The 21,851-nt window shown below is 45.2% G+C and overlaps 1 protein-coding gene across 2 annotated transcripts in view; it reads right to left on the bottom strand.

The window, feature by feature from the left end:
• Dnah8 (dynein axonemal heavy chain 8) overlaps nucleotides 1-21,851 on the bottom strand; it is a 240,644-nt gene that overhangs the window by 132,781 nt on the left and 86,012 nt on the right. For both annotated transcript variants that reach the window (XM_041634704.1, XM_041634705.1), the window contains 12 exons: nucleotides 20,716-20,956; nucleotides 16,467-16,666; nucleotides 15,006-15,159; nucleotides 12,814-12,977; nucleotides 11,425-11,527; nucleotides 10,036-10,140; nucleotides 9,098-9,259; nucleotides 6,886-7,110; nucleotides 4,739-4,911; nucleotides 3,513-3,691; nucleotides 1,358-1,545; nucleotides 10-96 (listed from right to left, as the gene is read on the bottom strand). In XM_041634704.1, the coding sequence (XP_041490638.1) occupies nucleotides 10-96; nucleotides 1,358-1,545; nucleotides 3,513-3,691; nucleotides 4,739-4,911; nucleotides 6,886-7,110; nucleotides 9,098-9,259; nucleotides 10,036-10,140; nucleotides 11,425-11,527; nucleotides 12,814-12,977; nucleotides 15,006-15,159; nucleotides 16,467-16,666; nucleotides 20,716-20,956 (1,981 nt within the window). The remainder of the gene's footprint in view (nucleotides 1-9; nucleotides 97-1,357; nucleotides 1,546-3,512; nucleotides 3,692-4,738; nucleotides 4,912-6,885; nucleotides 7,111-9,097; nucleotides 9,260-10,035; nucleotides 10,141-11,424; nucleotides 11,528-12,813; nucleotides 12,978-15,005; nucleotides 15,160-16,466; nucleotides 16,667-20,715; nucleotides 20,957-21,851) is intronic.

Raw genomic sequence — 21,851 nt, 5'->3', positions numbered from 1 at the left:
GACGCATACCTGCCTGTCGGGAACCATCATTGCAACTGTTCTGAACTGGATTTTTAAGTTTTCCGGCAGCTCCTGGCGCCCAGCATATCCAGGGTTCTAAGAGTTAAAATATATTTAACTTTCAATTATTGGTTCAATTTTTATTTCCTGGATATAAATACATTTCAGGCCCCTAATTCAGATTTTAAGGCAGTGCACAGGAATATTAAGTATATGGAATAGTCTCACTTTCTCAAAAATGTGGACTGGACCATCCATATTTAATAGCATTTCATATCATACCTTTTTTAATATATCCATCTTTCAATTCGTTATTAAAGCTATACACAGTTTTTCAAAAAAAAATCAAGCATCTGTGTGTCTGCTAGTTGAAAATATAGAAAAGGGAAAACAGAACTGAAAACATAGACCTGAGCAACTATGATCTAAAGTATGATATTAGAAGAGAGGGGCTGGAGGGGTGACTGAGCAGTTAAGGGCACTGGCTGCTCTTGGAAACCCAGGTTCAGCTCCCATCACCCACACGGTAGCTCACAACCATCTGTAATGGTACCAGTTCCGGTGAGAGGCGCTGTTTCAAAAGGTGATTAACATGGAAAGACTCCACAGGCCCATACATGGGAGCATGTGCAAGCACACACAGCGTGTACCTGCATACATAGCACACACAGCGTGTACCTGCATACATAGCACACACACAGCTAACTTCTCTTACAGGCTCAACCAGAAGACCTTTACCCAGAGGCTCTTGCAGCTCTAGGGTGAGACAAGGGGCATGTGTGGGCCGTCAGCCTCACTTCCTTCTCCTGCCTGTATAACAACACCCACCCTCTAGGCCCCCTTGAAGGTGGATGCAGTTGGCCCCATGAGACCTGCATGTGTCCCTCTTGGGTGGAAACTCTAGGCCAACGCATGGTTATTCATTTTCTCTTTGCTATGCCATCCCACAGTGATGGAGACAGTGACCACCTGATGGGCCTAATACCAAAGTAAGGATACACAAAGCTGAGCCCATCCCAGTCGACCCATACGGACAGGAGGCATTGAGGAGGAAAGTTATCTTCATGGTTTTAAGAAACTCACATCTGTAAGAGCTGCCCTTGTAGAGCGCTGGGGTTCAGGTCCCAGCACCCACAGCAGACATCTCATGACTACCTGCAGAGTTCAGCTCCAGGGTATCCGACGCCCTCTTCTGGCCGCCATAGGTACTACACTCACATGCACACAGACACACATGGGCACACATAATTAATTTAAAATAAGCCTTCTTTAAAAAAAACGAGAGTGAGTCCATGACTTTGGTTAATTTATCATCTATTTATATCTGCAACAATTAACAATTTTCTCATGTTCTCACCATTGTCAGGAAGATTCCAAATTCCGGATTCAAATCCACACAATCACCATCTGAGAAAATGAACTGCTTTTTCCTCTCCTTCCTTGCCGTCAAAACTATGTAAATTTGTTGGGCCGCCACAGATAAGACAGGCAATTCAATTCTGTTAAACTCATCAAAACAGCCCCAGGAACCCGACTGCGCGAGACCTGGCAGGAGAAATGGTTGATTTGCAAAGTTTCCCTGTGCGAGGCACTTACATGAGAGCCATCGGGTCTGCCAAGGGCTCCCCAAAATTGTGCCTAAACACAATGTATGTGCCGCTTCACATCGGGCTGCTTAGGAAGGCGCGTTTCATCCTTGCGATGGGAGATGTTTAATTATTTGCATACCGTCACCAAACACAGGGAACTCACAGTACTGAGTTGTAGGCAGGGGTCCTGAGAGGTGGTAAATCAGACCCTGCCTGTGAGGACCACGGCCTTCAATTAGGCTGGAGAGGAACGGTTCTCCAGGCTCTGGGGGAAACGGCAGAATATGGGATGCCTCTCAGCAGGTCTGATCTCTCCGTGTTCTTTTATTACAGAGCGAGAGGAATGTCAGGTTGCTGGATGAGATGGCCAGAGGGGTTTTATGTATTTCTTACAAAGCCATGCACAAAGGCAGGCCCGGAGATCGCGAGCACTGTTCCTTCCCGACTCTCTAAGGACAGGCGCCTTTATCACCCGCAGCTGTACGGAATGCTTTATTTCTTCCGCCATTTGCCCAGCCTTCTGCCCTCGCCCTTGGGGACGCCCATTCTAAGGATGCTGGGATGTTCAGACCTGTAACGCTTTTCTGTCAAACCTCCCATCTCCTCATCTTTTTGTAACTCAAGACAGAGTGGGTTTTTTCCCTCTGTAAATTTCCTTGTGTCTCAATTGATATTTTTTTCCCTAACAGCCTGGTTTCTTCAGTCGGCTAAAGAGTATAAAGATCTCAATTGTCTCTGAAGCTATTAATTTCACTGAGTTTATTGAGTTTTCTTCTGTTTCTTCTTTAATTCAGCTTAGCAGTCTTTATGCACTCTCTCCTCTCTCTCTCTCTCTCTCTTCTCTGTGCATGTGTGGGTGTGTGTGTTCTTCTTTGAGACAAGGTCTCATGTAGCCCAGATTTGTCTAGAACCCACTCTGAGGCCAAGACTGGCCTTGAACTCCTGACCCTCCTGCCTCTACCCGTGGAGTGCTGGGATTACATTTGCACAACCACAGGCTGCTTGTCTGGTACTGAGGATGGAGCTCAGAGCTTCATGCTCGCTAGGCAACGCCTCTATCATCTCAAGCCTGGAGACTCCTTATCATCCTAGACACCACCCTAGGCTCTTCTGGTCATGTTGAGCCAGTGGTTTTGACTTAACACAGATGCAAACTCCTGATTGAGACGCCTGCCTCTGGTGCCTTGGAGGAAGGGATGGGAGAGGCAGGACAGCTCCCCCGACCCTTGCAGGGGCCCCATCTGGGATGTCCTCTGGCAGGACTTCTATTTCAGAGAGCTGAGTTACACCAAGTCGGACTGAGCACTGACACCGATGTGCCCGTAGAGGTCTTTTCTTCCTCAGTGTTAGCTGAAATCACCTCTTTGTAACTGTGCTTTTAAAAAACCCCTCCAGGGGCTGGAGAGATGGCTCAGAGGTTAAGAGCATTGCCTGCTCTTCGAAAGGTCCTGAGTTCAATTCCCAGCAACCACATGGTGGCTCACAACCATCTGTAATGAGGTCTGGTGCCTCTTCTGGCCTGCAGGCATACACACAGACAGAATATTGTGTACATAATAAATAAATAAATAAATATTTAAATAAATATTTAAATTAAAAAAAAAACCTTCCATTTCAGTGGGCTTTAGCCCACCAAAGGGAAGTCGCATGTACCAATCTGCTACGAAGACTAGCTCTCCTCCACTACTGTGTGACTGTTACAATTGATTCTGTCTTCAGATTCCAATACACATTCAGTGTACGCAACATAACACGATCAGCAACATTGAGCCACGCTGAATTTATGATAACCGGTCACTTTTAATCCAGAGTGCCGTACGATATAAAGCAACCGAGGATAATGATGATAGTGTCATTTAACATTTACATCAAAAACACCAAAGGGCAATGACAAAATAGACTCACCAAAACTGAGATACTTACCTTTGAAAATCCTTCCCAGGCCCCGGAAGTCCATCTGATCCGAGCAGTTGAACACAACCACGTACTTCCCCAGACACCTGCCCATGTCTTTGGTGGTTTCCGTTTTGCCCGTCCCGGCTGGTCCTGCTGGAGCCCCGCCCATGTTCATTCCCAACGCCTGAGCCAGCGTGATGTAGCACCTGAAACCCAGGGAAGACCCTGTCCGGCACAGAGCTTGGACGGCCCACGCAAAGCGGCAACCAGACAGAGCGGGATGGGAGAAAGCAAGAGGAAGCTGAACACACGGAACGGTCCCGCTGTAATTTTACCTGGAAGCGGGCTCCATCGACACGGCAGCAGTAAATCCACAGACACGTACAGCGAACTTTCTACGTGTGGCAAACTGAACTGAGGGTGCGGGGGATGTGAAGGTGGAAAAGATTCGCACCCTACTGGGCGACAGTACCCGTCACTGACTGAGACAGACTCGGCCAAGAAACGTTAAATTCAGTTTCCACATCTGAGAAACCGAGAGACTGGCAGACTACGGCGCTGCACTCCTGCAAGACTCAGGAGGCAGAGGCAGGGGCATCGCTGCCAGTTTAAGACCAGTCCAGGACACACAGCGAATCCCATGCCAGCCAGGGCTACATCGTGAGATTTTTATCTCAACAAAAACAAAACAGGCAGTGTGTGATGATTTCCTTCCTTTAATCTTAGCACCCTGGAAGCAGAGGCAGGGGGATCGCTGTGAGTTCCAGGTCAGTCAAGTCTACATAAGTGTCAGGTCAGCCAGGGGTAAACAGCAAGGCCCTGACTCAAAAATAAATAAATAAATAAATAAATAAATAAATAAACAAAATCCAACAAAAACTGCAAACCCAGCAGACTACACTGAACGCTACCAAAGGTGCTTTCCTTTTTGCAATGTTATTAACTTCCTTTATGGTTTCAGGGCATTTTTCCCTCTCACAACCTCTCAAAATCATTATTAAATTACTCAAAGCAAACATTCAATCCTGATTTTATTCTTTCGTCTGTTTCTACTTCATAAAACATTAATGCATGTGTCCGTGTAAGCAACAATGAGGGTTATTTCAATGTTAGGCTGCATCTGATGGCCCAGCACAGACCCGAGATGGCAACAACATGAGTTTATGAATATTTCAGTGTGGATTTTTTTTTTCAATGTAGTCTAAGCATGCCATTGAATTACCAAGTATAGCCGCGAGCGCCGGGGTTCCTACCTGTCTGTTAACGGGGTGATCACAAGGCGGTCCGTGCAGCCGAGAAACTCGTTCTGGTAGATGAAATCGACATCTGTGATGGACACCACGGTCTGATCCAAATCTTCCTTGAAATAAAATCTGCTCTGTTTCAGCCACTCGAAGTCGGTGACTGACTTGATGTGCATTTTCACCTGGAAAACCCAAAGCAGGAAAAGTGACAAACGGACTGCAATGGCCTGGAAGCTCAGCGCGTGGGTGGTTGTGAGTCACTTGGGAGTAAGCTGGCTAGTCTCCACTTAACAGGATGTATTGCCGGCCTTCTTGTGCTGGCACCACACTGGGTGAGCACAGGGAGACACGGGGTCTGCTTTCTGGAACTTACCAAAAACGGAAGAGTGGGGCAAAGCCAAGAAATTTCAATGAACTACAAACCACACTGCTAAAGAAAGTCAAGGGAGATGGTTCGGCAGTTAAGAGCACTCGCTCCTCATTGCCCAGATTCAGTTCCCAGCACCAGCACAGTGGCTCCAGTTCCGGGGTTCTGGCTCCCTCTTCTGGCCTCCATGGGCACTGCATGCACATGGTGCTCGCCTGCACGTGATGTGATGGACTAGCTTCCAGCTCCCGCCACCATGCTGGGCCATTCCTGTCTTCACAGACTCTAACTTGGAGCCAAAATCAACCCTGCCATCCTTAAGCCACACTTAGTCACGGCATTTTATCACAGCCACAGAGCAGCAAGCAGCACAGGAGCTAAGCAGAAGCACAGCAGGTGGTTCTGTCTTCCGCTTCCCGGCTGTGGACCCACGTGATCAGCTACCTCGAGCTGCTCCCTCCGTAGATATGCTTTCCTGTCAAGTTCCACTGGATGCTAAGGACTAGACGACGGCCATCCACATTAACCAAGGCTTGCTTCCGCTCAACCTGAAGTTCTCCTTTCTCAGCTGGTCCCCCACAGCTCACCACCTGTTCTGACTAAACTGTGTCATGAACTTGAGCATTTGTTTAGGAGAGCAATTAATTCCTAACAAACTAATGGGTTCCAGACTTTTGAAACTAGTACCTGGATAAAGCAACTTTATACCGCCGGGCGGTGGTGGCGCACGCCTTTAATCCCAGCACTCGGGAGGCGGAGGCAGGTGGATCTCTGTGAGTTCGAGGCCAGCCTGGTCTACAAGAGCTAGTTCCAGGACAGGAACCAAAAGCTACGGAGAAACCCTGTCTCGAAAAATCCAAAAAAAAAAAAAAAAAAAGCAACTTTATACCCTCCATTACCACTCGTGTGTCCTTTCGCCTGTATCCTGTCTTTCCTCAGCTAATCACACTTTTCCTCGGACTCTTTTCTCAGTGTTATCCTGTACTAAAAGATGTTGTTCTGGTTTCAATTATGACAGTGTCTTTCTTCCAGAGGTCCTGAGTTCAATTCCCAGCAACCACACGGTGGCTCACAACCATCTGTAATGAGATCTGGTGCCCTCTTCTGGTGTGCAGGCAAACATGCAGGCAGAACATTGGATACATAATAAATAAATGAATAAATAAATAAATATATCTTTTAAAAAAAACATAATTGACAGTCAAAATTTAAGCCCTGGGTGAATCTCCATGGCTTCCGAATGGTCTTTCTATCTCTACAGAAAGAAGCGCGGGGAAAGGCACTGCGTTTGGCACTGGGCAATATTTCTTTGAGTGGTTTCCCTAACCGAGCTGTGTGATGTTTTTGTTTGTGACTTTAGGTCTGCATGGTGGCGCACGCCTTTCATCCCAGCACTCAGGAGGCTGAGGCAGAGGGATGTGTGAGTTTGAAGCCAGCCTGGTCTACAGAGCAAGTCCCAGGACATCTAAGGAAACATAGCGAGACCCTATCTCAAAAACATGTGTGCATTCATTTCAACAAAGTGTTTTAAAAACAAACAACAGAAAAGGGAACAAAACAAAAAAAAAAACAGAAACCAAATTTTTCCGAAAAATAATAAATGAAAACACACGCACGTTGTTTGAAGCCGCCAGGGCACCTACTCAGGCGAAGACATTTATGAAAGGGACGCGCGAGGAACTAGAGCGCATGCCAGTTCATCATTCCGGATAACATCCGAGCGCTCACTACTAGCTACTAGACTAAATCATTTTGACAAGGCAGGGGCGGGTGGGCGGGGATACTTTACCAAGTCATCAAAAATGTCTCTCTGGTGTACGTGGATGGTGATCAAAGTCTCAAACTTCACTCTGTCAAACTTGCTCAGGTCGTGCGTCGTCTGACTGATGAGAGTATTCAGAATATCCAGAAATTTCTGGTTGGTAATTTGCATGATTTTCCTGTCGTCCTTTGCGTTGTTTAAAGCCTCCTCTGAGTCGTGCGTCCACAGCATCTGGATGCCCAGAAGCCCAACCTGCAGGCGCACGGAGACAGCATGTGTGCAGCTCGTTCCAGCTGCCGCCATTCGCACGCAGCAAACGGGGTTGCTTTTTTTAAGCATTAAGTAAAAATTCTATGTGTGTGTGTGTGTGCACACACGCACACACACACACACATACATAAAACATTCTAGGAGGAAATGGGATAAAATATAGCCATCATTTCCAAGTGGCATAAATATAAGTAATTTTTATCCCTATTTTGTAGTTTTCAAATTTTCCCAGATTTTCATAACAATGCTCCACTGTATTCATAATCTTTTAAAATAGGTTCTAAGAGACAGCAGAGATGGGGTATTCGGCAATTTTTTTTAAATTAACTTGATAGCAGGCAGATTTCATCTATTTGGGGAAAAAAAATGCTTTAAAGGAATAACGCTGGAAGAAACCCGGGAAGGCACGCAGCGTTTCCATTAGGTCCTGTGCAATTCCGCCACTGCTCTGAACTGCTGCTCATGCTCCTCCGAATACTAATTCCCAGCCTGAGAGAGCCTCGAGAATACAGAGTGGCCCGTGCTTCCCAAGGAGAGAAAATGTCACCTTAACCCTAAGAAGCCCATTTTTTCCAGCTTACCAAGGAAAACTTGCCTTTAATCTTTATCAAGAGCATTAAATATCACCAAAGCAACTAAAAAACAATAAGCTGCAGCACTAAAATCACCTCTGCGGTGGAGGCTGATCCTTGCGTGTGCATATACAGGTTGAATAATTAATGTCCAATCATCTTTAGCTGTCTCCAAAGGATGCTCATTAATTCAGGAACTAATTGGAGTTCAGCTGGGGCAGGAAATGAAGTTAGGACAAAACTCTGTTGTTTATTTTTCCCTTTGGGAATCTCTTCTAGCTTGTGCTACTTATGAAGAGACTGGAAACCACTTCTCATTTGTCCTGGGTGAAATCTTAACGGGAGTGACAGTTCTTTATTCCCTACACTGGGGTTTAACGGTACTTGGCACATCACAGGGAACTTATGAGAGACATGGGCCAGAACTGTCGCCAAGAACACCCATTCCCTCCCTGACAAGGCAGGATGCATGCCAGGAAAATGTGTGGTTAGTTCCCTACGCATGTCAGTATCCATATCCTTATCCATATCCTCAACCGTCCTTAAGGCTGCGACTGTTGTGGAATAATCTTTTGGTGTGCTGTGAAGACAGGTCACTCTGGTTGGTTTAATAAAAGGCTGAATGGCCAATAGCTAGGCAGGATCTGAGGGGCAGAGAGGAGGCTGGGAAGAATGGGGGAGTCGTGAGGAGACGCAGGAATGCAGAGCCAGCAGCATGGGCTTTACAAAGAGAAGGTAATCGAGCCAGGTGAAGAAAGTCGAGTAAAAGCTATGGGTTAATTTAAGTTATAAGAGCTAGTTAGAAACAAGCCCAAGCTATCAGCCAAGCTCTCATAATTAATAAGAAGTCTCTGTGTCATTACTGGGGAGCCAATGGTCCTGACGAAAACGTCCAATTACGTGTGACCCTTTAATTCAGTTCTGTACGTTGTGCTGATCCCCAATCATACAATTATTTTTTTCTTGTTAATTCACAATTGTAATTTTGCTACTGTTATGAATCTCAATGTAAATGTCTGATACACAACTCCCCCAAAGTGGTTGTGACCCACAGTTTGAGAACCACTGATCTATAAGATGATATTTTCCATTTGCTGTTTGAGTCTTGGCATATGTCCTTAAGAATGAGAGGCCGGGTGAGATAATGCACGCCTTTAATCCCAGCACTCAGGAGGCAGAGGCAGGCGGATCTCTGAGTTCCAGGCCAGCCTGGTCTACAGAGCGAGTTCCAGGACAGTCAAAGCTACAGAGAAACCCTGTCGGGGGGATAGGGGGAGTCATGGTACGGAATGGGGTAAACTTGAGGTGGAACCATAGCAGCCCCCACCCATCAGGCTCAGCACAGCCCCCCTCGATTTCCACATCATTCTATCATTAGTGAACAGTGTGGCCCTCACCTGTGCCGGGAAGTGGTGGAGAAAAGGTAGCAGGAGAAATCCCGAATCGCTGATTTGATAGAAGGCAGACCGGATTATATTATGCAATGACGACATCTGGACTTTTAACAAGTCCAGAAGCCAAATCTCTACGGGACCTTTGGCCATAACTGGAGTATCCAGCTAAAAAGAAATAATAAATATGTAACAAATATTCATATGGTATTTTTATAAACTGTCACACTTGATAAATCCTAGTACTGCAACACAGAATAAACTTTCCTATAGTGCACATCAAATATTTATTGGTTAATTTTGCGTGAGCACTGCATGCATGTGTGTGCATATGTGGATTTAAATGAATGCACCTATGCATGTATAGTGAGTGGCCCCAGCTTTAGATTTTTGTATTTTATTTTTATTTCTCTCTCACCCCATGTGCAGGTGTGTGTACGCAAACATGCATGTGCACGCACACACACACACACACACACACACACACACTCATGCACTACATGCATGTGGGTGCCCAAGGGGGTCAGAAGAGGGTGTTGGGTCTTCTGGAACTGGAGTTATAGGCAGTTATAATCCACCTGATATGGGTGCTGGGTACCCAACTCAGACCCTCTGAAGGGCAGCCAACACTCTTAACCACTGAGCATCTCTCCAGCTCTCTGGGCAAAATATTGAAAACATGGGTGGAAGAAATTAAAAATATAACTAGAAGAGACCATGGAGATCATGTAGTCTAAAGGCTGTTACTGCTGATAAAATGAGTCTCAGAGAAGTTAACTGACTCACCTATACTAATTTATAATAAAACCAGAGCTGTAGAATTAGAGCCCAAGGTTACGCACCCTAGTCCCCATATCTGTTCTTCTTCATAAGCCAATTGCATTCTCCTCAACCTAAATTGTAAAGAAATCCGAGCAACAACTTTTTCAAAAGAAATAAATTACCATAATTTTTTCTCCTTCTCTTGATATTACAGCCATCATTCGATCGTAGTCTTTGGAATGAAATGTCACCTCGTTTATGTTGTCAGATACTGCAGGAAGATGCGGCTGAAAGAGACATGAGGCAGAGCCAAAACATCACACATGGGGCCAAACACATAAGCTACTGAGATGCCTTTTAAAGCCTTAGCAGAGGCTGGAGAGGCAGCTCAACAACTAAGAGCATTTCCTGTCATTCCACAGGACTCAAGATCAATTCCCAGCATCCATACTGGGCAGCTCTCAACTGCCTGTAACTCCAGCTCCAGGGGCTCTGGCGCCCTCTTCTGGCCTCTGTAGCTACTGCACCCATAGGTACATATACATACACAAAATTATAAACAAGATCATTTTTAAAGCATAAAACCTTGGTATTTTTTGTCTTCATGAAACACAAGAGAATCTATTTTCTTAGCTCAAAAATGAAAATAAAATGGTAATAAAAAAAACAGCAATAGAGACCACCACAACCCTTGATTAACTTAAAGGCACACGGTTTGCTGAAAACAGGTTAGCTTAGAACTCACTATGTAGTCCAAACTGGATCCTGAACTCTGCTCCTCTTGCCTCAGCCTCCCGAGTCCTGGGATTAAAGGTGAATACCACGACAACCAATGGTGGCCCACTTTTTAAAATCCTATGACATTGTCCCCGAGTCCAGCAAATGTCGCTTCTTGGACTCCAGACCGGCTCAGTGACCATCCCTCTGTGCTCTCCAGATACAGACTGAACCATACCAGCCCAGTCTGCTTCCCTGCCAGGCACAGGTCCCTCCCTCTCACTTTCTCTCTCAACTGTCTTCTCTTTCCACAGATCTTACAGTTAAGGAAACCGAGACCTTGGTGGTTAGTGAACGGGGAGTGTGTGAGGCCAATAGGCTCTAAGACCATACAAAACAGGGCATTTTATCATCGTACTTTGTATGTGTGTGCAGATGTATATTCATGTGTATGCATGTGTGCTGTAGCGGGTGCTCAGAACATTACATGTCATCCTCAGGTACTAACTTTCCTTGTATGGTGAAACAGGGCCTGGAATTCACTGAGTCAGCTAGGCTAGCTAGCCAGCGAACCCTAGGGGTCTGCCCCTTTCTGCCTCCACGGTGGTGGTATTAGAAGAATACACCATTGTTCCCAGAACTTTCTTTTAACATAGGTTCTGGGAATTGAACTTGGGTCCTCATGTCTTTATGGCAAGCCACTTTACCAGCTGAGCCATCCTCCCAGCTGTACCATCAGGATTTTTGGTTCTCATCCTTCTTACCTTGCACTGCTAAGACAAGAACTCTATCTCTGTTCTTGATTACAGATCCCATGGACAAAGCGGTTTAACCCCAGGATGTTTGGGTCATACCTGTATGGTGTGGGAGTCACTGGCCTGTCCGAGGATTTCCAGCAGAACCGGGTCAGAGACAAAGAAGAATCTCGGAAACAGCAATCGCTTCTTCTCCAAATACCTTCAAACAGTCAAGAGCATCTTACTGGATGATTCCTTTGGGTTGAATTTATTTACTTTTATTTCATGTGCATTGGTGTTTTGCCTGTATGTATGTGAGGGTGTCAGATCCCCTGGAACTGAAGTTATAGATAGTTGTGACCTGACAAGTGAGTGCTGAGAATTGAACTCAGGACCTCTGGAAGAGCAGCCAATGCTCTTAACCACTGAGCCATCCCTCCAGCTCCCCCCACACCCGGGTTTTTTGTTTATATTTGTTTGGTTTTTGTGGCCAATCAGAGAAAAGCAAACACCAACAGCCATTTCCCATAGGCCTCTGGGATACGTGGTGAGAACCAGAGTCTAGCAGGGAAGGCACTTGGGGGGAACAGAGGATTTCAAAACAATAGAGGGAAGGAGCAAAGCCACCTCTATCATCTGTCACACCTTTTCTCTAGTCAGGAGCCCTCCCATGAACCTTTGTTAGAGTACTGGGGGCATTCATAGCTTAAATTTGGGATTTATTGTCTCCAACCCAGGACATTCTGAGGATGAAACGGAGGCCACCTATCCGTGAGGCTAGAGCAGAGGACAAACCTGGACAAACCACACTCTAAATAGAAACCGAGAATGAACTCTGCTTTAATTTTTAAAGCTTCCAGAAGTGTCTTCGGGGAAAAAAGCACCCATACATTTGTTGGGCCACCTCTTGTCTTACTGCACACCTCTACTCCAAAGTGGGTTCAATCTTCCCTAAAAGAGAAATCTACATACCCTGGAATCTGTAAACACGGCTTTATTTCAGAGAGGGTCCCTGAGGGTATATTGAATTTAAACATCTTTTCTTAAAAGAGAATTGTTTGTGTTTTAGTGTATGTCCCCTGATCCCGAGAAACAACGTCCTACACCCAGTACACTCGATAACAAGTGCCCTCGGAAGAGAAACAGAAGAAATGAAGGCCACATGAAGAAACAGGCATCAGGGTTGTGACACCAGCCTGAGAAGCCCCAGGGCTACTTCAGCTCCATCACAAGCTCCCGGGGAGGCTGACACCTTGATTCCACACCTCTGGCTGACAGACCTGGGCCTGAACTAACGTCTGGTGCTTCAAGCCATTGTGTGTGGTGACTGGCACAACAGTCCTGGGAAGCTAACGTGATGCCTTCGCCCACCCACTCCACGTTGTTCTTACTGAAAATCGAAGGTAGGGGAATTTAGGTTCCTGTTTCCCATTGAGCCATCCCTAGAAGAACCTGAAATGCAGACAGAACTAGGTAAGCGGCTTGGGAGGAAGCCTGCTGTCTCACCCGGTGAGGGACTTCTGGCAGACCTCCAGCTGCTCGTGTAAGTGGGGCAAAAGTTGCCCCATGGTCTCATCCCCGACACAGCAGCTGATCACGTTGGGGTTCTCGTGAGCTCGCTGCATTATTTTGACCCACGACTTGTCAATATTCTGGAAACGTTTGGCTTCCTAAAAGCAAATCCGTAGTTGGGTAAAAGATTAGCATCTCGATAATTGAAAGAGCAAGCGCTTCACTTCCTAATTCCTTCCAGTCCTTCAAACCCAGCCTGTGTTCATCTCAGGCTACATCATTGAGACAAAAAAAAAAAAATTCTTTTCTTTTCTTCGTCTGAATTCGTTCTGAAGAACGAGACCCCAAACCTGCAAAGCCGCTTATTAAAATGCCGCCTAATCGCGGCGGGGTTTATCACTTATTTGTTTCCTTGCATTTAATATAGTTTGGAAGTGCCACATGATTAATTCGCAGAGCTATCAACTTAAAGTTCAAATCCAGTCTTTCGGCACCCCAGGTGCTTTGGTTTGATGAGCAGACTGAAGAGGCAACGGAGATAATTTGATCTCAGAGTCCTTGGAATAATCACAGCCCCACAGTACCTCAGGGAGAAGGGAAGGAGGAGGAGGGACCACGGGAATCACAAAACAAAGCTTCATTTGCATACTTGCAAATAAATATTTCCTTGGTCCTGTGGATGATATTAGGTTTTTCGTCCAGTTGCAAAAATGCCTCTGGAAACTGGCATAATTTCATCTCTTTTTAAAATGCTATTTCCTAATTAAAAAACAGACTTTAGTATTAGGTTTCTACAACAAAATGTGTTGCAAAGAGAAATGAGCTGTTTCCATGCTTTTTATCCTTGATTTATAATCTGCATAGATCCTGTCTATTTAGGATGAGAAGGATGAATTGTAAAAGAGGGAAAGTTACCTTAAGAGTAAACTATTTGTTACAGACAGCCTACAGCTGGCTTTGAGCTCACCATACATCCAAGGATGACCTGGATTTCCCGTCCTCCTGCCTTCATCTCCTCCATGCTGGGACTGCAGCTATGCACCAGCATGCATGGTTTATGTGCTCCTGGGAATTGAACCCAGAGCCTCACGAATGCTTGGCAAACACTGCACCAGCAGAACCACCGTCCCAGTCTGTTTAGAGGCTCTGCACGGAAGAGTCTCACCACGCATTTCCAAACCGGGTCTTCCTTCACACTGTTTACTCCTGGCCTGCTAGTCGTGGGCTTACTAATAGTTAATCTGTACTTAACTAAACATAGATTAATTTTAATGCTACTATTCTCAGAGATGAAACAACAGCTTGGTGGTAGTCTATTTGAATGCACGTTAACCTCCTCAATCTCAAGACTCCACCATTGGAAACTACGGATTTTCTTCTTTCTACTAGTGTGAACTAGAAATCAGTGCCCTGTGTTGTCTGTGTTCCTGTAAAAACTTAAATTATTTTTAATTTTATTTATGCGTCTGAAGGGGAGTGTTGCCCATGAGCGCCTAAGGAAGCAAGAAGAGGACATGGAGTCCCCTGGAGCTGGAGTGACAGGCAGTTGTTAGCCACCTAGCGGGGAGGGGGTGGGGGTGTTGCTAAGAATAGAATTCAGGTCTTTTGCAAGAGCAGCGTATTCTCTTCACAGTGGAGCCGGCTCTCAGACCTAAAACTTTATTTCTAGACCACGGTCTGGGCCATAGTTTGCCTGCCCCTGACCACACGAGCCCGATGCCCGATGCCAAGCAGGATGATGTGGGCTCAGTTTCCAGGGCCCGCATGGTAGAAGTAGAGAATCGACTCACACGGCTCATCTCCATATGTGTAGTATGTCCTCATGTGTACACATACACGCATTTGTATGTACACACAAAGTAAATAAAATGTAAAAAAAAATTAAGACTTGACCATATATCTTTGGGAAGATTTTCATAGATGACACCAAATATTTTTTGAATAGCAATAGGGAGTGAACATAGGTTTTCATGAGCGCTTGGCAAGCGCCGTCCCACTGAGCTACAGCCCCGGCCGTCTTTTTCATTTTCGTTCTGGGAAGGGTCTTACACAGTAGCTCAGGAAGGGAAGGCCTTCAACTTACAATTCCCCTGCCTCACACTCCCAAGCAGTTGCGTTCACAGGCCTGCACCACCAGGCCCAGCTCACCAAACAATCCTATAAATAACTGCAAAAGCTGTATTTACCTGAGGCAACTGTTTGGCAATGTCCCCACCCACAAAGACGGCTTCCAGATAGACCCACAGGTTCTGCACCACCAGCCACTCTTCAATGATATCCGAGGAGGTGGACAATTTATACACCCAGTTCTGGATATTCTTTTTGAACGGAGTATTATATCTAAAAAGGGAATATGAAACATGTTTCAGATTGCTGGGAGGATGGCCTGTCGCTAGTGCAGGAGTAGGATTTGCAGACAAACTTGGGGCTTCGCAGGTATCTGGAGGAGGGTCTCCCGGAGTAACCATGTACTCCCTTGCAGGACCCTGGGCACTGCTGGACACTGATTCCCAGTGAACTGTGAAAACATTGAGTTGTGTGGCGTCATAAGTCTGTTTTAGCAGGTTATGTGAAAGTAAGTATAAGACTCGGGGATTCGCATGCAGTGCTCTCCTCTAGCTTCCCTGGGCACCTGCATCCACGTGACACACACAAACACACACAGGCACACATATATTACAGAAACAAAAACCTACTGCAATTAGCTAGGAGCCCCGAGGCTACAAATGCTCAAACCAAAGACCCGAAGCCCTTGGCTGCTGTCATTCTTCAGGTCACCTTACAACCTGTTTGCAAGAGGCTGTCAGCCATGAAAGTCAGGACGGCCAGTCTGCGGTGACCCATGGGAATTGCCAGCCTGGAAATCTAAGAGCCAATGATTATGCCACAACCATCTTTGCTACTCAGTCTGAATCAGTTTGCTCCTCAGCTGAGTACTCAGATGCAAACAGCGGGTCTTCACCTCGACACATCCAAGCCACAATTCCATGACCCAGGATCTGTATAGACTACACATACTCAAACACAGGCTGGGGCCAGAGGTCACGCGGGCTGCCAGTCATTAGCCGGGGATCCCGTCTTAGAGAGGAGAATGGCCATGTCCCCCGGCAATTGACCTCTGCTGATGATGGAGCTGTGACGTATGGACGTCAGGGAGAGAAGAGTCAAGAATGCCTGGGCCTGGAGAGACGGCTCGGGGGTTAAGAGCACTGGCTGCTCTTCTAGAAGACCCGAGTGCAGCGACCAACACCCGCATTGGATGGTTCCCAACCATCTGTAACTCCAGTTCCAGAGGATTCAATACCCTCTTCTGGACTTCTGTACACACGTGGCATACACACAGACTGAAAAACATGCACACATAATTAAAAAAAAAAGTACAAAACATATTGTGATCAGCTACGAGGGTGGAGGTTGCAAATGCTCTCACTGGGTGACAGCTAGGAGATGGAGGGGCATACTGCTTGTTGAGCTGCCAGCGCTGGGGCTGGGTACCTCTGAAGACAGACGGGGTGGCCACTGGGTACACACAGGCACAGACAAAAGCTTGGAAGGTTAGGGCACAATCTACAAAATTAGGGTTTTAACCTAGCAGTTTATGGTGCTAAAGCCCAAATATAATTCTTACCCGTGAATTATGAAATTACCTGTTGCTCAGCAAGGAACCTAAGACCATCAAGCTGTCCTCCATCAAAGTGATGATTTCTCCAGACTCGGTCCCTTTGAGCAGGAGCTCACCTTTCCCCTTAAATGCAGCAAAACTGAGGTTTTGGTTGGTCCAGTTCTCAATCACCTGCGTCAGCTTGGCTTCGATATCCTTCTCCTTAATGGCAGAGATGCAGATATCCTTCGGAGGAAGAGGGGAGGAGAGTCGGGACATTCTCTACAGCAAATTATGTGCATCATAAAAATCATAGCACGCGTAGCACAGAAGGGACCAGAGGCCACCTTTGCTCAGTGAGTTAACTCGCAGCTGAGAAAGCCAAGGTTCCCAAGAAAGCCAGAGAAGGCAGAGAGGTGAGAGGGCCCAGCCAGATGACGTCAGCCCAAGCTCCTGGAGCCCACCTGGAGAAAGGAAAGACGACTCCCGGAAGTTGTTCTGTGCCTCCTACAAGCTCACACAGCATGCGCAGGGACACACACATACACGGCATGCGCAGGGACACACACATACACGGCATGCGCAGGGACACACACATACACGGCATGCGCAGGGACACACACATACACGGCATGGGCGGGGACACACACACACACGGCATGCGCGGGGACACACACACACACACGGCATGCGCGGGGACACACACACACGGCATGCGCGGGGACACACACACACACGGCATGCGCAGGGACACACACATACACGGCATGCCCAGAGACACACACAAAATAAAAGATGATTTAAAGTATGGGAAAGGAAAATTGCAATGCTGTTTTAAATTGTCAACTAAAAATAGACTTAGTGAAAAACATTGCCTGGAAAAGTTTGGACAAAACATCCTGAGGAATTCACCAAGAACGTAATACTTAAATACCATGAACTTGGTTTATTTTTTTAATGTAAGTGCAGCTAAACCCAGGAGGGTGGAGTGGCAGGCTCTAAAAGGACTGCCTTTCAAAAGATTCTTTATCTTCACATGAGCATCAGTATACACCCCATAAACCCCACCCACCCTCCTTTTCCCTGGTGTACTTCAGAAACCCCGTACACCGCAAGTCTACATGATTAATGTTGTGATCTGAATTCTTCACAGCTGCCTTATTCTATTGGCCCAAGCACATACCCACAATTCCCATCTGACTAGCTCCGCGTCTCTAACATGTTGTCTGTCCCTTGCGCTAGCCTTGTGGGCATGGCACATTTTCCTATTTTTGCCTTCAACAAATCCTCAACAAACACAACAAACACACTACTTATACAAGCTATATTGAAAGAGTAAATAAAAGTTCAAACAGTCCTTATTCAAGAAATACAGAGGACAAAACAACACTTAAGAATCAAGAAGTCAAGGCTGGGCATGGTGGCACTCTTGGGAGGAAGAAGCTGGCGGATCTCTGTAAGTTCGAGGCCAACCTGGTCTAAACGGTGAGTTCAGTTACATAGTGCGGCCGTAATCTCAGAACACACACACAAATACACAAACACACACAAATACACACACACAAATACACACATACAAATACACACATACAAATACACACAAATACACACACAAATGCACACACACAAATACACATACACAAATACACACACAAATGCACATACACAAATACACACACAAATACACACACATACAAATACACACACAAATACACATACACAAATACACACATACAAATACACACACAAATACACATACACAAATGCACACACAAATGCACATACACAAATACACACACAAATACACACACATACAAATACACACACAAATGCACATACACAAATACACACACAAATACACACACATACAAATACACACACAAATACACACACATACAAATACACACACAAATACACACATACAAATACACACACAAATACACACACATACAAATACACACACAAATACACACACATACAAATACACACACAAATACACACACACACAAATACATACACACAAATACACACACACACAAATACATACACACAAATACACACACACACAAATACATACACACAAATACACACACATACAAATACACACAAATACACACACATACAAATACACACACAAATACACACACATACAAATACACACACAAATACACACACATACAAATACACACACAAATACACACACATACAAATACACACACAAATACACACACATACAAATACACACACAAATACACACACATACAAATACACACACAAATACACACACATACAAATACACACACAAATACACACACATACAAATACACACACAAATACACACACATACAAATACACACAAATACACACACATACAAATACACACACAAATACACACACATACAAATACACACACAAATACACACACATACAAATACACACACAAATACACACACATACAAATACACACACAAATACACACACATACAAATACACACACAAATACACACACATACAAATACACACACAAATACACACACATACAAATACACACACAAATACACACACACACAAATACATACACACAAATACACACACACACAAATACATACACACAAATACACACACATACAAATACACACACAAATACACACACATACAAATACATACACACAAATACACACACATACAAATACATACACACAAATACACACACATACAAATACACACACAAATACACACACATACAAATACACACACAAATACACACACATACAAATACACACACAAATACACACACATACAAATACACACACAAATACACACACATACAAATACACACACAAATACACACACATACAAATACACACACAAATACACACACATACAAATACACACACAAATACACACACATACAAATACACACACAAATACACACACATACAAATACACACACAAATACACACACATACAAATACACACACAAATACACACACATACAAATACACACACAAATACACACACATACAAATACACACACAAATACACACACACACAAATACATACACACAAATACACACACACACAAATACATACACACAAATACACACACATACAAATACACACACAAATACACACACATACAAATACATACACACAAATACACAGGAATAAAACGTCACTGGGGCTAGAGAGACGGCGAAGCAAGTAAAAGCAGGTACTGCTCTTGCAGAGCCTGAGTTCTATCCCCAGCACCCTCACTGTATGGGTCACAACTGCTTGTGCCTCCAGCTCCAGGGAATCTGATGTCCTCTCCTATACTGTGTGAGCACCAGCAATCGTGTGCACATCCCCACACACAGACACCCACATACCACCTATGTACACATGTTTAAAAAGAAAATAAATCTTAAAACAATTCAAAAAGCTGTAGAAGCCACGGAGGGAGAGAAGCAGATACAGGCCCTCTCCTATGGTGAAGAATTGGCAAAGGAAAAGATAGAAGAGCGGTCATGGCAGGCAGGAAGGGAGGGGGGAGACACCAGGATGCAGAGGGACAGGAGAAAGGAGCCCTAGTGTCACTCAGCTGAGCAAGGGACCATTCTTCACAATGGCGCCGTGTATTTAATGAAGAACCAGCAGAGGGGGACTCGAAAACCGCAAACAGAAGGAAATGACAAAGATATAGAGAGAACTGTGAAGTGCCCTGCCCTGGCCGTGACACATTCTGTTCTTCTACTGAATCCTCATTCTCGGCTCCACAAATACGTGCAATTATGTGTACGAGTAAACAGTAAAAATAAAATAGTGTGGGGGCTGGAGCGATGGTTCAGTGGCTGAGAGCAATGGCTGCTCTTCCAGAGGACCCGGGTTCAATTCCTAGCACCCACATGGCAGCTCACAACTGTCTGTGACTCTAGTTCCATTGGTCTGACACCCTCACACATGCAGGCAAAACACCAATACCCATAAAATAAATAAATAAACCTATAAAAATAAATAGAGATAGATAGATAGACAGACAGACAGACAGACAGACACAGATAAAATGTCGGAGCTGGAGAGATGGCTCAGTGGTTCCCACCCACACCAGGCAGCTCAGAACCTTCTGTAACTCCATCACCAGGGAATCTGACGCCCTCTGCTGGTCTCTGCAGACACTTACACTCCAGCGCACATTCCTGCATACAGCCCATCACAGGTAAATACATGATGTAAAATCAAATGTTTCCTTGAGAAGTCACAGAAAAGAAAAAGACCACCTTCCTTAACAGCCCGCTGAGGCCTCCTTCTCTTACCTCGATATCGTCCTTATTTTTAAGGAGCGGCGCTTCCATGATATTCCTCAGACAAAACGAGTCCGATTCCACGTCGAACGGGGTGCCGGTGAGCTCCGAGATGCGGTCCCAGTGCCTCTGCTTCATGGCTTTGTTGGTCATCATTTCCAGCAGAGGGCACGACTCACTGAAGTCGTCGATTCTTTTCTTGAGGTCCAGGAAAGCCTGCCAATCTTTCAGCCCTTTGGGAAGTTTCCGACACCTTTCAGGAAGAAAAGGGGAAAAGGTAGGGTTCTAGACTCTCACCTGTGCAATTCTTTTTTTTTTTTTTTTTTTTTTTGATTTTTCGAGACAGGGTTTCTCCGTAGCTTTTGGTTCCTGTCCTGGAACTAGCTCTTGTAGACCAGGCTGGCCTCGAACTCACAGAGATCCGCCTGCCTCTGCCTCCCGAGTGCTGGGATTAAAGGCATGCGCCACCACCGCCCGGCCACCTGTGCAATTCTTGTTCTGTCAGTTTTGCTTTTAAAGAAAGCTAATTCTTTTCCCTTCAAAGAAAGTGTTATGAACAGACAACAATAATATAGTTTGTGAGGCATCTTTTAATTTTTATTTTATGAGCATGAGCTTTTTGCCTGTATGTATGTCTGTGTACTATTTATGAACCTGGTGCCCAGGGAGGCCAGAAGAGGACATTGGATCCCCTGGAACTGGAAGATAGCTGTGAGCTACCATGTGGGTGCTCAGAAGAGAGCCTAGGTCCTTTGAAAGAACATCTACAACTTTTGATTGCCGAGTTATCTCTCCAGCCCCTGAGATACCTCTTTTTAAGACTTATTTTCAGGGGGCTGGAAAGATGGCTCAGAAGTTAAGAGCATTGCCTGCCCTTCCAAATGTCCTGAGTTCAATTCCCAGCAACCACATGGTGGCTCTCAACCATCTGTAATGAGGTCTGGTGCCCTCTTCTGGCCTGCAGGCATACACACAGACAGAATGTTGTATATATAATAAATAAATAAAATATTTTTTTTTAAAAAAAAGACTTATTTTCAGTTGGTGGGGGTGTCTTTATGTGGTTATGTGCACCATATGCATGCAGTACCAGTGAGACCAGAAGAGGGTGCCCTAGAGCTAAAGCCAAGAGGGGGGTGTTTTACCAG

Source organism: Microtus oregoni, unplaced genomic scaffold, assembly GCF_018167655.1.
Source record: "Microtus oregoni isolate MIOR12 unplaced genomic scaffold, Mior012 000046F_ref0000063, whole genome shotgun sequence".
Lineage (NCBI taxonomy): Eukaryota > Metazoa > Chordata > Mammalia > Rodentia > Cricetidae > Microtus > Microtus oregoni.
This window is presented reverse-complemented; position numbering and strand designations above follow the sequence as displayed.